We start from the raw sequence: 15,111 nt of genomic DNA on the forward strand, positions 1-15,111 counted from the left end.
AAGTTAGTTTGGCTTTTTATAGTTCACCATAGCGAGCTAGTTACAGACTTTATCATTTAGTTAGTAGTACCCAGTTTCACCAGCTGGCCTTTGCCATTCTTTATTACAATACAAGAGTTAACCATCAACAAAATACAGGAAACCGGAACAGTTGGTTGATTAACTGATTGATCTGATTAACTGATTCCATCTGCTCAAAAATGATGTTAGTCAGTGAAATCACCTGGTGGAGTGGGTGGTTGCAAAGAAAACCTACACCCTCTAGGCCCTTTCTGGAATCAGTTTGAGACCCCTGTTGTAGATAATCAGTTGTATAATTATGCAGTTCATTTCTCTTAACCATTCATTTTCCCTTTGATTATGTATATTTATGATACCGGAATCTGTTATTGTAACTGTGATGATTTTTATTTTCAATTTTTGCAGGGAAAGGCAGCAATGACACCCCCACTCACTCCTGCAGAGTCTCACCGTGAAGAATGATTGGACAATATAGACAAACTAATATCCCTGTAGAGACAATAGTCACGATACATACAAGTGCAGATAAAGATGTATATAAATGGCTATAATAACGATACAGTGGCTTACAAAATTATTCAGCCCCTTGGTATTTCACGCATTTTAATTTGTTTATGGCATTTCAAATACAAAAAGTAAATCAGGCTTCTCAATATAAAAAAAATACTAAAATGATCTTCCTTAAACTCAAATCAAATCTCTGCAACTTAATATAAATTTATTAAAAATATAAAGGCCAAGATGATAGGTTGCGTCATCAGATGCAGGAGGGTTTTCTTTCACCAAAACATTAAATCCAGGCTTGCATCTCAGATGTACCTTCTGGCAAATTGGAGCTGAACTTTCAGGTCTTCTTTTTAATAAAAGCCTCCTCTGTACCACTTCATCATGAAGCTGTAAAACTGGGATACAAAATGCAAAACATGCACTTTGCACAATTTCTCCAATCACAGCCACAGAAGCCTATAACAACTTCTGGGTTGTCTTGGTGGCTTTCCTCACTCTTGTCCTTGCAGTTGCTCAGTTTTTGAGAACTGTCTACTCCATACAGATTTACCATAGAGTGCCATACTGTTTGTATTTCTTCATAACTGATGTAAATAAGGTTCAAGATATATTCAGTGACTTGGAAATGTTCATGTATCCATCCCCTGACTTGTCTGAAGAAAACTGGCAATTAAATTGATTATTTACAAGTATTATAACAAAGAGGCTGATTACTTATGCAACCCATCATCATGGCTTATATATTTTTAATTAATTTATATCAAGTTGTAGATATTTGCTTTCAGTTTGAGTCTAAGGAAGATAATTTTAGAATTTTTTATATTGAGAAGCCTGATTTACTTTTTGAATTTGAAATGCCATAAACAAATTAAAATGCGTGAAATACCAAGGGGCTGAATACTTTTGCAAGCCACTGTATATATATGAATAATACAGTGAGATTTTATTATTTAAATGTTGATCTAGAAAGGTTTTAGGAAGGTTTACAAAACATTTTGGGTGTATTGCCACAAAACATTTTGGAAACTTTGGCACAAAACATTTTCCAAAGCGTTTTCAAAATGTTTCAGAGTCGACACTTTAATGTTTTCAAAACATTTCCCCAAAATGTTTTAACAACCATACCAAAAATGTTTCTAAGATGTTTTAAAAAACAGCTGGCATGGTGGCTTAGTGGTTAGCACTGCTGCCTCACAGCAAGAACGTCATGGGATTGCTTCCTGCCCTTTCGGTGTGGAGTCTGCATGTTCTCCCCGAATCCGTGTGAGTTTCCTCTGGGCATTCTGGCTTCCTCCCACAATCAAAAACATGTTTTTTTTTGTTTTTTTTTTAGGGTCTGTTCCTTTCTCTGCCCCTGACCAAGGCCGGGTCGCTGCATCTGGAGTTGATCCCCGGGTGCCGGACTGTGGCTGCCCACTGCTCCTAGTGGTTGGATTGTGTCTAACTGTAATTAGAATGGGTTAAATGCAGAAGACAAATTTCTTTGTATGTATGTATATATGTACAATGGTAATAAAGGCTCTATTCTATCAAATTGTTTCCTGGGTTCATTCAAACCTCAAGTATGGGTACTACCTCCACCAGAAACATGTAATTCTGATACACTACAAGCACAGAATACACCAATACCTGATGTGTTTTTGTTTTTACAATATCCTGACATCATTCTCGGGAAAAGAAAAAGAAAAAAAAAAAAAAACCTCATGATTAAGTTGTCAAAATATCTCAGCGATAGCCGCCCGGTGGAATGTTTGGTATGCATCCTTTTATACCATACAGAGGGGGAGACAACATACTGATATTGTCAATTTGAACAACAAGCTAACTTACATACGAAATAAAGCATCGACGTATTTGTTTAATACTATTAAAAGTATATTTTAAACTTCCAGTTGGACACAGACAGTATTACAGTTCTTCCAGAGTTATTGTTTTGAAGGGCACCCCTATAACAAAGGACAGAATGGTTTGTCCCGCCGTGTCTGTCCTGTGTTGCGTTCACTGCAAATCAATGAAGACAGTCACACAGACGGACGGTGTTGAGCAATCGAAGTTGGGACATTTTACGGGGTTTTCGGTAATCGGAAAGTCGTCACTAATAATTTGTCGATAGTTAATATGTACAAAATCCTATTTTTGTGTCCGTTGGTGGCGTAATGAGGCGGTATATGCGGACTAATTTGTACTCACATGAGTAGTTTCGTGTAGCTTGTCTTTCGTAGTAATTTTCGTTTCCTTGCCTCTTGGAAGTGAAGATGATTTTTGCCAATACTGGAAACCCACCGAGGACATCGTATCGCAAACAGGTAAAATAAAATAAAAATGATGTCTCCAAAGCTGACTGACTTTCAGCCAGGCCCCTGGCTGTGGCCGCAAATAAACTTAGAAGCTTTGTCAATGTAAACTTAACGCTGGATGTGTACTTGTAATGACAGTATATGGCTGGATAATACCTGTTCTCTCGTTGCACCGGAGAAATTTACAACTATGGGTTTATTATTGCTCAGTGTCAAATGAGCAAATGGCAAAAAACAAACAAAAAAAAAATCTTTACAAAACCTTCATTCTTTAAACATTTTTCGACTAGTATTAGTAGGCCCTGAACACATCTTCACATCAAAACCAGTGGCGGCACTAGTTTTTTTTTTTTTGGGGGGGGGGGGGGGGGGTAGGTAGGTAGGTAGGTAATTTTTATTTAGTGGTGTGGCTCGACAATTTGTTGTAAATTAGCAGATATGCAGATTTTAAGATAAACTTAAAGTGTCTACTAATGTCTATTCATTCCCATATACAATACGTAATACATGGAGCTCACAGTAGCAATTAATTAAAGGTGTTGTCACATTTGATTTATCATAGAATTTACAAAAGCTACTTTGTTTGAAATGTACTTACAATAAGGTAATTAATTACTGTGGGGAAATAGCAAGAAAATGGCTAATTCTGTTGCTGCTAAACTATTAATTTTGAGTGCATTCCATATCAAATATATGAGTTTGGTTACCTCAGAATTGCATTGCTGCTTTTTGCAAATGATGTGGTTCTGTTGATGGGGCAGTGTGAGAAGTTCAAATTATGGAAGGATCTTGAAGTAGAGCCATTGCTCTTTCATGTAGAAAGGAGCCAGATCTGGTGAAGATGCCTACTTGTCATCTCCCTAGAGAGGTTTTCCAGGCACATCCAACTGGGAGGATACTCCAGGGAAGACCCAGGACATACTGGAGGGATTACTTCTTCCAGCTGGCTTGGGAACACCTAGATATTCCCCAGGAGGAGTTAGAGAGCCTTGCCAAGATAGGGAAGTGTAGGATGAGTTACTTAGTTTGCTGCCACTGCGACACTGACCCAGATAACTGTCAGAAAATGAAAGAATAAATGCTGAGTTACTTATTTTGGGAAACCAGGTAAAAACACTGCAACTGAGTAAAGTTTGTATTGACAACTGAATTGTGTGAATTTTTTTCTAACCTGTCCATTAAATACAAGGTGCATTCCAAAATTATCCCATTTTTGGCCGTGGAAAAAATACAATTACTCACCTGGGGGTCTAAAATCCTAATCCCCTTCCATGTAATCTCCGTGGGACTGCACACACATCTCCCTGCAGTTCGGCACATCAGGACCGATTCGCTGATCGAGCGAGACAAAGGAACACCTCCGTTTCGGAGTGCCAGGGGACAAGTTGGGACGTGCCTATCTCGGCTTTCAATGCTTACTAGCCCAGTAAGTATAAGAGAAATTGTGGAGAGCTGGGCATGTCACAACTTGACGCGCGAAGCCTCCGTGCGGCTTTCCATGACAAAATCTCTTGTTAAAAGTGAAATCTGCCGGAAAATGGCTGATGTCCAGCTGTTGTGATAACCAGAGAAATTGCTCACGACGGTCCCGGCTCCACACAGCCATCCGTTTAGAAATGATGTGGTGTTTTCTGCCTCTCGATGGCAGCTCGGAGCGCGGCGCGCCGTGCACCATTGTGGGGCGTCCTTAAAGCTGTAGTAACAGTCCTTATTCTCTGTGAAGCCCGTAAAATTTTCACCGAAAGCCAGATAAATGTTTCGAATGGTTTCCAGCTGCTTGTCTCTAACAGTTTCTGAAAAAATTCTGATGGGAATAAAAGCCCAAATCATTCCGCCATTTCCTGACAATGAAAATCCGATGAGGGGGCTGGACCACTCCTCACTCAAAGTCTGCTCACAGGCGAATGACGCAACCAACAGGCGTGGAAAAACTCATGCATGCGCACGAAGGTTCAAGCTTGGCTGACGTAAAAACATATGAATCAAATCCATATGGTTTTTAAAAAAGTAATAAGGTGGGATACTTTTCTAATAGACCTCGTAATACCTTTGCTGAAGTTGTTGTTCTGTCAAGTTTTAACAAATGAGAAACTGATGGCTACTCAGTACAGTTCAGTCGCTAGCTGACTGGTAGCGACTGATGCGCTCCGCGGACATGAAAAAAATTCATGCATGTGCTAAAAGGTTCCCTACACCTCCCCACCAAAGGACAACTTGCGTACTTCATTTGCTTCTGTGGGATAAAATAAAGTTTGATACCTTTTGAATGCAGCTAGTATCAAGGAAGCGTTTCATGTGAAGTTTGTCAAAATATTATCAAGAATTCATTAACTGTTTTTATTTTTTGTTCATTTTTTTGTTTTGTTTTTGGCCCTTTAAACCATAGTTGTATTTCTTTGGCTCCATGATGCTAGCACTACACTAGCATATGTGGTGTAGCAGTGCCATCTGACCTTTGAACAGCATGCTGGGAAAATGAGTTTCCCAGTGTGTTATAGTGTCTTGTCACTGTATTTTAACCATCGTGGTTTAAAATCTTACATTATTTCCAGACAAGGAGAGTTTTGATCATATGGTGATATGAGATTGTTTGTCCTTTATTTGATTGCTAAAGACCAAAATTGTTGTGATGCAAAACAAAACCATGTTTATTACTTATATGGCTAAAAATCAAAAGTGTCTACGGCTTTATAATAATTGTAACATCACCATTCTGACAGGACCCAAATACAGATATGGAAAAAATTAAAGAACTTAGAAATGACAAACTTAGAACTTTTAAATAAAGAAAAATGTAATCTTCTGTGATTATTAGCACCATATTTTAGACATGCTTTACAAATATAACCAAAGTGTGTATTTATTTAATAAGATAAAAAAAAACATCTTGTATTTTATAACGAGTAAAACCACCAAATAAAAGCGACTGTTTAATGAAAAGAAATTGCTGTAAATTGCATTGGCATACTTTGCGCATGCGCAGGACGAATACAGGAAATAACCGGCTCTTTGCACCTGCCAATCAGATTTCCGGTACGGATCTGGTAATGGCAGGTGAAAAAAAGCCGGAATTTCTTCTACAACATACTTTGCATTTTTCAAAACAGCTTTGCACTGCAGTGCCACCAAGAGTTCTGTCGTTGAAGTGCAGTCTTTGTGCCCAGCGGTCATGAAAGAATGCATGAACTATGTCTGGTATGTGGATTGTCTGCCATAGAGTCAGCCGAAATCAGGGTGGGTGTGAAGTAAAAACCAGGCTTTAGGTGAGTCTGTTCTCCCCCACTCTATATCGGGGCTGGACAGCTACCCTCCTATTTCTAATCTTCACCAGGTTCTCATTACTGGTCGGTAATGCCAAGGTAAACTGAATGAGAATCTTAATGACAAAAAATACATTTTGCATTATATACATAGTGTGAACGTGAGCACTTGATCCCTGTGTAGCATGCAGACTATATTGTTTGGGTGCTATAAAAAAGATGGTGTTATAGGCCAGCGTCAGAGAATATGATTAACAGTGGCTGAAAACAGGATTTTGAATGTCAAATGGCAAAATTCAAGTCCCACCTTAAAGCCACATATGACCAAAACAAGTTGTTTTCTTTTTATATGCTATCTATGCTTTTGCGTCATTACAAGTTTATGTTCACATCATATGCCAATCAATTAATCACATAAATTAAACAGCTCACACAAACCAAAAATTGTTCCTGTTCTCTCTTTGTTTCACAATGAAGTTTTGCTTTTTATATTTTATTTGTTTGTTAGGTTGTTTACCAAGAGCCCTGCGTTTGACATTCAATAGCTATCGGTTCCCTTCTGTTGGTTGGGAGAGGTACTATAAAACAAAATGTTTTTCACTTGCTATTAGTTTTCTCAATAGGCTTGTAGGGGAATTGTACAGTATGGATTGGCAATGGCTCACTCATCCATTAACATTGCTCCAGTTACGTATAGATTTTTTTTTTTTAACTCCATGTAGCTGAAAGATTGGAGTAAGCATACTGGCTCTGCACTATTCAGACATGCTTATGCTGTCATCCTGTGGCTAGAGCGTCACGGGCGAGGCTTTTTACTGGAAGCCGTGTGCGTTTCCACCTCGGATATGACGGGTCCTGCTGGTCTGCTGCTGGCTGATAAGCTTCTGTCCTCTCCCATTGCAGTCTCTTATGGCCTTGCATATAAGAATCCAGGCACATGTATGAAAACAAAGTTCACTTCAAATCCTCCAGAAAAGATGTACTTACCCAAAGGCAATACTCTGCAAATGAGTTGAACTCTCTTGTAGGTATTCTCCTCAAAGAATGTCTTTGTCCATATTTAGCCAGAGGCCTATGTTCTGTAAGGCCTCTGAGTGGGTGTTGCTACGTATATTACAAGCAGTAACTGGAATGTAAATATTGCTTGTCTTACTGAACAAAAGTTAATTTTTGCCTATTTTAAATTTAAAGCGCTATAAGTGGGTGATTTACTTTTATTTTGTGATGATGGGCATTAAGATTTGGAAAATCCTCATTTGTATACTGCTGTCTCTGTCACATTGCCATCCACTATCAGCTGTGCATTTTCTTCTATACGCAAAACTGTCTCCACCCAAAAGTACGAAAGTTTAGATTGCCCACGCAATTAAACACTCGTCATTTGGGATCTTAGGAAATCAGACCCTGTGTTTCTTAGAAATAAATAATACTGTTTATGGCAAAAAAAACAAAACAAACAAGGAGGAGTTGTCGACTCTCATCTGAACTATGGAATCAGGGATAAGCATGGGCACCAATCAGCCGCAGAGTCTGTATAGGACTGGGTTCCTCTTCTATTGTTATTTAGCTATCGCCACATTATTGCAGCAAAATATATTGATCATTCATTCATTTTCTTATACCCACTTACTCCAGTCAAGGGTCATGGTGGGGTTGGAGCCTATCAGTCATAGGGTGTGAGGCGGGGTACACCATGGGCGAGATGCCAGTCGATCGCAGGGCCACATACAGACAGATAAACTCATTCACCCACACACACATCTACAGTCAATTTAAAGTTTCTAGTTCACCGAATCATGCATGACTTTGGAAGTCAGAGGAAGCTGGCGCACCTGGAGGGAATCTACGCAAACACAAGAGTGAACATGCAAACTCTACATAAAAAGGACCAGGTAGGAAGCGATCCCATGATCTTGTTGTGAGGCAACAGTGCTAACCACTAAGCCCCATGTTGCCCTGCTTGGGTGCCTGCATTCTGAAATCAACTTCTCTCAAATTTTTAGTAGGAATATTGTGTAACTTGGTACAAATCCTTGTTATATATAACAACCCTGTAGGCTGGTAATACACCTAATTAATAATATGAGACTGGAACTATATGGGAATATACATATATTTTCATATTTTACCAGAGTTATGGCCCTTGATTAACAAACCTAGACACTGCCAGTTTCATGAGTTGGTGCCTGCATTCTGAAATCACCTTTCAAATTTAGGGAAACTTGGTACAATTCCTTAAAATGATATCAGAATGTAGCAAGCACTTATACCAAAGCAGCATTTGCCAGCGGGGCATATTGTGCTCTCAGACTACTCTTGTCTGACTTGTTATGGGCCTAATAACCAATATATGAATTGGTTGCAGCCTTATTTTTCACATTTCTCATGCATTACTGTGTGTGGTGCGTCGCAGCGGTCTTGCATGGAGGAATGCAAAGCATGAAAAGTTCAAATTTGTTGAACTTTGACCACAAAAAACACGCAGAACTTTGTGTGTGCAAGCGAGGGCATACAAAGTACAGAGAAGGGTGGTGATGGCGAGAGAATAATACTAACCACATGCTGTGCGTATCACAATTTCCAGAATTGTGCAGCAAATTAGTTTTCTTATTGAGACCAAATTAGAAAACAAAAACATGCATGAGGAAACAAACCAACCAAATCTTTTAAATGCAACTGTTTGTTTTTTAACCAACTAGTTTGAAGTCTTCTCGGTCATCGTCGTCTGTTAGCCTTATTGGCAGTTGGCAACCTAGTGATGTATTACCACCACAAACAGTTGTAGAAAGGAGCAGCCTGACATACAGCAATAAATGAACTGCTACAAGTGTGAAGGCTGATGAGCCTCCCCACCTTACAACTCTGTAACCAATTCACACTTTCATTCCTACAATGTCAAAATATCTCTCAGCACATCTCAAAATTTTCTTTATATATATTTAGTGGTTTATGATTCCATCCATCCATCCATTTTCTGTACCCACTTACTCCAATTAAGGGTCAGGGGGTGGGGTGGTGGGGGGGTGCTGAAGCCTATCCCAGCAGACATATGGCGTGAGGCGGGGTACATCCTAGACAGGATGCCACCTGTCTAGGATGAAGGTCACCCCTTTGAGTCTGGTCTGCTTGAGGTTTCTTCCTCAGACGGAGTTTTTCCTTACCACTGTTGCTCTGGGGGTTGGTAAGGTTAGACTTTACCTGTGTGAAGCGCCTTGAGGCAACTCTGTTGTGATTTGGCGCTATATAAAGGAAATAAATTGAAATGCCAGTCTGTCGCAGGGCCGGTTTATGGTTCCACCATGAACAAAATAAAACTTGATCTTCCAGTAGATATTCTATCATTTTTTTGTGTCAGTCTGTGCTTGGGAATTTACTGTTGCAAGTCCTCGGTGTTACTGGTGTTGGTGGTATTACTGATCTTTCCATCTTTTATGTATGAAAGTCACGCTTAGGGTTGGGTATCGAGAACTGGTTCTTTTCGAGTATTAAGAAATGATTTGATCCACCGATATCAATAGCCTTTTTGCTTAACGATTTCCTTATCGGTCCTTCAGAGCAGCCGTTGTTTTTGAGGGCGTTTGTTGGGAAAATAATTATTCCTCTATGTTGATTACAGACCCTGCAGCAGCTCTGTCTTCTTCTTTGTCTTTCGGCTGTTCCCGTTAGGGATTGCCACAGCAGATCAATCGTTTCCATCTCACCCTGTCCTCTGTATCTTCCTCTGTCACATCAACCGCCTGCGTGTCCTCCCTCATTACATCCATAAACCTCCTCTTTGGCCTCCCTCTTCTCCTCCTGCCTGGTGGCTCCATCCTCAGCATCCTTCTCCCTATATAGCCTGGGTCCCTCCTCTGCACATGTCCAAACCATCTCAATCTTGCCTCTCTGACTTTGTCTCCAAACCGTCCCACCTGAGCTGTCCCTCTGATATGCTCATTCCTAATCTTGTCCCTTCTCGTCACTCCCAAATAGAATCTCAACATCTTCAGCTCTGTCACCTCCAGCTCCGCCTCCTGTCTTTTTGTTAGTGCCACCGTCTCTAAACCGTACAATATAGCAGGTCTCACTACTGTCTTGTAAACTTTCCCCTTCACTCTTGCTGATATTCTTCGGTCACAAATCACTGCAGCAGCTCTGTAATCAACCATTTCTGCAGCGCGACACCACTTTGAAGCGTGAACCAATGAAGCAATGCTTCGATCCACGAGCTCCTTGGTTCTTTGATTCGCTGCTCTTCAGAAACAGCAAGTCCACTTCTTAACCACTCTCAAAGCCATTAAAATATCGTGAATCACTTTTGTGTGGATTAAAGTCACAAACTGGGACTCATGTCTTGTTGCAGTCAAGAAACGAGAATCGTCCTCCGTTCCGTTGGCACAGCACCAAACGCTGTGTGACTCTCTGCTGAGACAGAGTCCGGTCGGAATTAATAACTTCAAAGTGAATTGCTGCTTTAAATAAAATGACACCTCTTACAAATGTTGTAATACAGGCAAGAAAGTACAATCAACTAAAACGTTTTTTTCCTCCCAAAATGAGACGTCCTGCATTCTTTATGAATTACATCCTGACGTGCAGCGCAGCCAGCTGCAAGAGCTCAGCTCAGATGTATGGAAAGACATTCATGCCAATAATGTCTGAAAGGAAATGCTTTTGACAAAAACTGCAGATTTTGTTGATTTCTATTTATGTCCAGAGATCAAGGATCTACCATGTAGAGTTTATTATGTCCAAAGTTTAAGGATCCAGTGACCAGTTTCATATTTATTTACTTTAAGACTCAATAAAACGTTATTCAATTTCAATTTAATCGGCTTATAAAGTGCCAAATCACAACAGAAACCATCTCAAGGTGCCTCACATAGAACAGTTCAACATAAAAAAATTAAATAAAGAAAGAAAATTTAAAAATTCAAATACACAATTAAAAACAAGTAAAAGAATAAAACAGATAAAAAATAAAAACTCTTCATAAGAAAGAGAATAAAAATAGGCTTTAAGTCTTGACTTAAAAATGGCCACAGACTCCGACTGCCTCATAGTAGCAGGAAGACGGTACCACAGAGCGGGTGCACGATAAGAAAAAGCTCTTTGACCTGCTGACATAGAAAACCTGTAAAGCCTACTTTTAGTACACAAAAAATTCACAAGAGGTATCAGAAAGGGAATCGATAAGGAATCAGATCAATAAGCGAAATCGATAATGGTATCGATATTGATAAAATCTTATCGATATCCATCCCTAGTCATGGCCTAGTCTTAATGCTTTGAATTTCTATTTCTAGGGATTCCTGACATTGGATTTTAGCCAGTATTTGATGTGCTGATATTTTTAAACTCATTTTGGTTGATACTGATACCAATATACGAGGTCTGTCCATAAAGTATCGTACCTTTTTTTTTTTTTTAAACTATATGGATGTTTTTACGTCAGACATGCTTGAACCCTCGTGCGCAGGCGTGAGTTTTTCCACGCCTGTCGGTGACGTCAATTGCCTGTGAGCACGCCTTGTGGAAGGAGTGGTCATGCCCCGTCGTCGGATTTTCATTGTCTGAAAATGGCGGAATGATTTGGGGTTTTTTTTTCCATCAGAATTTTTTCAGAAGCTGTTAGAGACTGGCAGCTGGAAACCATTCGAAAAATTTATCTGGCTTTCGGTGAAAATTTTACAGGCTTCACAGAGAATAAGGACTGTTACTACAGTTTTAAGGACGCCCCACAATGGCGCTCGGCGCGCCGCGCTCCAAGCCGCGATGACAGGCACGAACCACCGGATTATTTCTAAACGGATGGCTGTGTGGAGCTGGGACCGTTGTGAGCACTTTCTCCGGTTATCACAAGAGCTGGACATCAACCATTTTCTGGCAGATTTCACTTTTAACAAGAGATTTTGTCGTGGAAAGCCGCGCGGAGGCTTTGTGCGTCACGACCGATTCGCTGTTCGAGCGAGACAAAGAACGCCTCCGTTTCGGCGTGTCAGAGGACAAGTTCGGACATGCCTATCTCGGCTTTCAATGCTTACCATTCGAGTGAGTTATAAGAGAAATTGTGGAGAGTTGGGCATGTCCGAACTTGTCCTCTGACACGCCGAAACGGAGGCGTTCTTTGTCTCGCTCGAACAGCGAATCGGTCGTGACACAGACTCAGAGGTAAAACTGAGTATTTTCAGATTTTTTTTTTGTTTTGTTTTATTGTTTTGTGGATCATGACATAATTTTGTCAAGTAAAACATTATGAGCAGATGAGGAACTCTGGGAGTCTTTTAACTAGCAGTGCAAAGCGGCTTATTAAGAGCAAAGACTCGATCCATCAGCCGCAATAACACCCAGCACTGTAACCTGGCACCAAACTCTCATGTGACAAATGGACTTTTCTTCAGCCAAGACGGAAGGAATTAAATTATTTTCAGATGTCATTTTGTAAAAGTGGATAAGTTTAAAGATGATCTCACAGAAACGGACAAGTAAGACTATATTATTTACTCCTTCTATGAATGGTTTTAATATTAATAATAATGTGTTACACTACTAACATACAGTATATTAACTGTATTCAAAAACAAAACAATATTTATTTTAAAAATAACTGATATTTGCAGTCCCTCGTGTCATTTTTCAGATTTGAAATGTATGTACCTTTTTCTAAGAAAAAAAATCCCTAAATAAAAAATCCACACTTCCTCATCATGTTTTTCTGATGTCGAGGACAGTAAAACAAAGTTTTTGTAAAAAATGTTATCAGTCGATTATGACCACAGAGCTGGGGAAAAAAGTTTATCATCTGCTGCATGCCGAAATCGCCTGCATTATTTAGTTATTTTATAAACACCTTTCTGTGTTCTGAACGCTGCCAATAAATATCGTCACTGTTGTCAGACTGAAGGTTTTACTCTAATGTTTAGTCTTTCTCATTGTCATCTAAATAAGGCTCAAAACGTCAAGGCTGTACTTCACACAGCTTCTCCAGAATCACCATCAGACTGGACTAAAAAAAAAAAAAAAAAAAAAAAAAGCTCCACACTACAAAAAATCGTCCGAAAACAGCTTGACCTTCGCTGTGTTTATAGTTGATTTGGGCTTGAATCAGCAGGTCCCGTTTCTGGTTATGATGTAGCAACAATATGGCCACGGCTGTGGGCTGAAATAGAGTGCAGGCTTCAGACAGCTGTTGTTTATCCTTCACCTGCGCACTTATCATTGACTTTTATTTTTCAGGATTTTTTAAAATAACTTTTCCTCATTTTTCGTGATTGTTTGTGCACATTTTTGGTGTCACCTACACTTTAAATGTGTCATTTACAAATTATACATTTGTGATTACACAATTGCAGTATAGATTCACTTGTGAAAAACAAGGAAATTATTTAATCTTGGATTAAATGTAAATTATATGCTGGTGCCACATTTTAGGTTTAAATGAAATGCTAACAGTGAAATTAAAAACCATATGCCATTTCCTGAGTCACAAACAGCACTGCAATAATCCAGTGGCCTACTTGCATCCGGAAAGTATTCACAGCGCTGCACTTTTCCACATTTTTTTTATGTTCAGCTTTAATCCAAATTGATGGAATTCAGTTTTTTTCCCTCAAACTCCTACACACAATACCCATAATGGCAATGTGAAAAAAGTTCTTTTGAGATTTTTGCAAATTTATTAAAAATAATCAAAACCTAAGAAATTGCATACGTAAGTATTCACAGCCTTTGCCATGAGTTGAAATTTTGGAGCTCAGGTGCATCCTGTTTCCACTGATCATCCTTGAGATGTTTCTACAGCTTAATTGGAGTCCACCTGTGGTAAATTCAGTTAATTAGACATGATTTGGAAAGACACACACCTGTCTACATATAAGGTCCCACAGTTGACCGTGCATGTCAGAGCAAAAAATCAAGCATGAAGTCAGAGGAATTGTCTGTAGACCGTTGAGACAGGATTGTCTCGAGGCACAAATATGGGAAAGAGGTATAGAAACATTTCTACTGCTTTGAAATGTCCCAGTTAGCACAGTGGCCTCCACCATCCATAATGAAAGAAGTAAGCTCCGCCTGGACTCTTCCTAGAGCTGGGCACCCGTCTAACCTGAGCTACTGGGGAGAAGGACCTGAGTCAGGGAGGTGACCAAAAACTTTATGATCACTTTGTCAGAGCCCCAGCATTCATTCTGTGGAGAAAAGGAGAACCTTCCAGAAGGACAACCATCTCTGCAGCAATCCACCAATCAGGCCTGTAATGGTAGAGTGGCCAGATGGAAGCCCTCCTTAGTAAAAGACACATGACAGCCACCTGGAGTTTGCCAAAAGACACCTGCAGGACTCTCAGACCATGAGAAACAAAATTCTCTGGCCTGATGAGACAAAGATTGAAATCTTGGTGTATATGCCAGCCGTCATTTTTGGAGGAAACCAGGCACCATCCCTTCAGTGAAGCATGGTGGTGGCAGCATCATGCTGTGGGGATGTTTTATAGAGGCAACAACTGAGAGACTAGTCAGGATGAGGGAAAGATGAATGCAGCAATGTACAGAGACATCCTGGATGAAAACCTGCTCCCAAACGCAACTTGACCTAGACTGGGGCAATGGTTCATCTTTCGCAGGACAATGACCTTAAACACGCAACTAAGATATCAAAGGAGTGACTCAGGACACTCTGTGAATGTCCTTGAATGTCCCAGCCAGAGCCACGACCTGAATTGGACTGAACATCTCTGTAGAGATCTGAAAATGGCTGTGCAGTGTGCACCGACACTCCCCATCCAACCTGATGGAGCTTGAGAGCTGCTGCAAAGAGGATGGACAAACTGCCTAAAGGTGGGTGCACAAGCTTATGGCATCATATCAAGAAGAGCTGAGGCTGTAATTGCTGCCAAAGGTGCATCAACAAAGTATTTGAGCAAAGGGTGTGAATTCGTATGTCCATGTGATTTCTTAGTTTTTGTTTTTTTACTACCGTATTTTCTGCACCATAAAGCGCACCGGATTATAAGGCGCGGCCTCAGTTAGCGGGTACTTAACCCTTACAAA

At 40.0% G+C, this 15,111-nt stretch overlaps 1 protein-coding gene across 2 annotated transcripts in view; it reads left to right on the forward strand.

Annotated features, from left to right (window-relative positions):
• Positions 1 to 2,549: 2,549 nt before the first annotated feature.
• LOC117524768 (RNA-binding motif, single-stranded-interacting protein 1) overlaps positions 2,550 to 15,111 on the forward strand; it is a 60,511-nt gene continuing 47,949 nt past the window's right edge. For both annotated transcript variants that reach the window (XM_034186586.1, XM_034186587.1), the window contains exon 1: positions 2,550 to 2,834. In XM_034186586.1, the coding sequence (XP_034042477.1) occupies positions 2,784 to 2,834 (51 nt within the window). In that variant the 5' untranslated portion in view covers positions 2,550 to 2,783. The remainder of the gene's footprint in view (positions 2,835 to 15,111) is intronic.

The sequence above is a fragment of the Thalassophryne amazonica genome, chromosome 14 (genome assembly GCF_902500255.1).
Source record: "Thalassophryne amazonica chromosome 14, fThaAma1.1, whole genome shotgun sequence".
NCBI lineage: Eukaryota > Metazoa > Chordata > Actinopteri > Batrachoidiformes > Batrachoididae > Thalassophryne > Thalassophryne amazonica.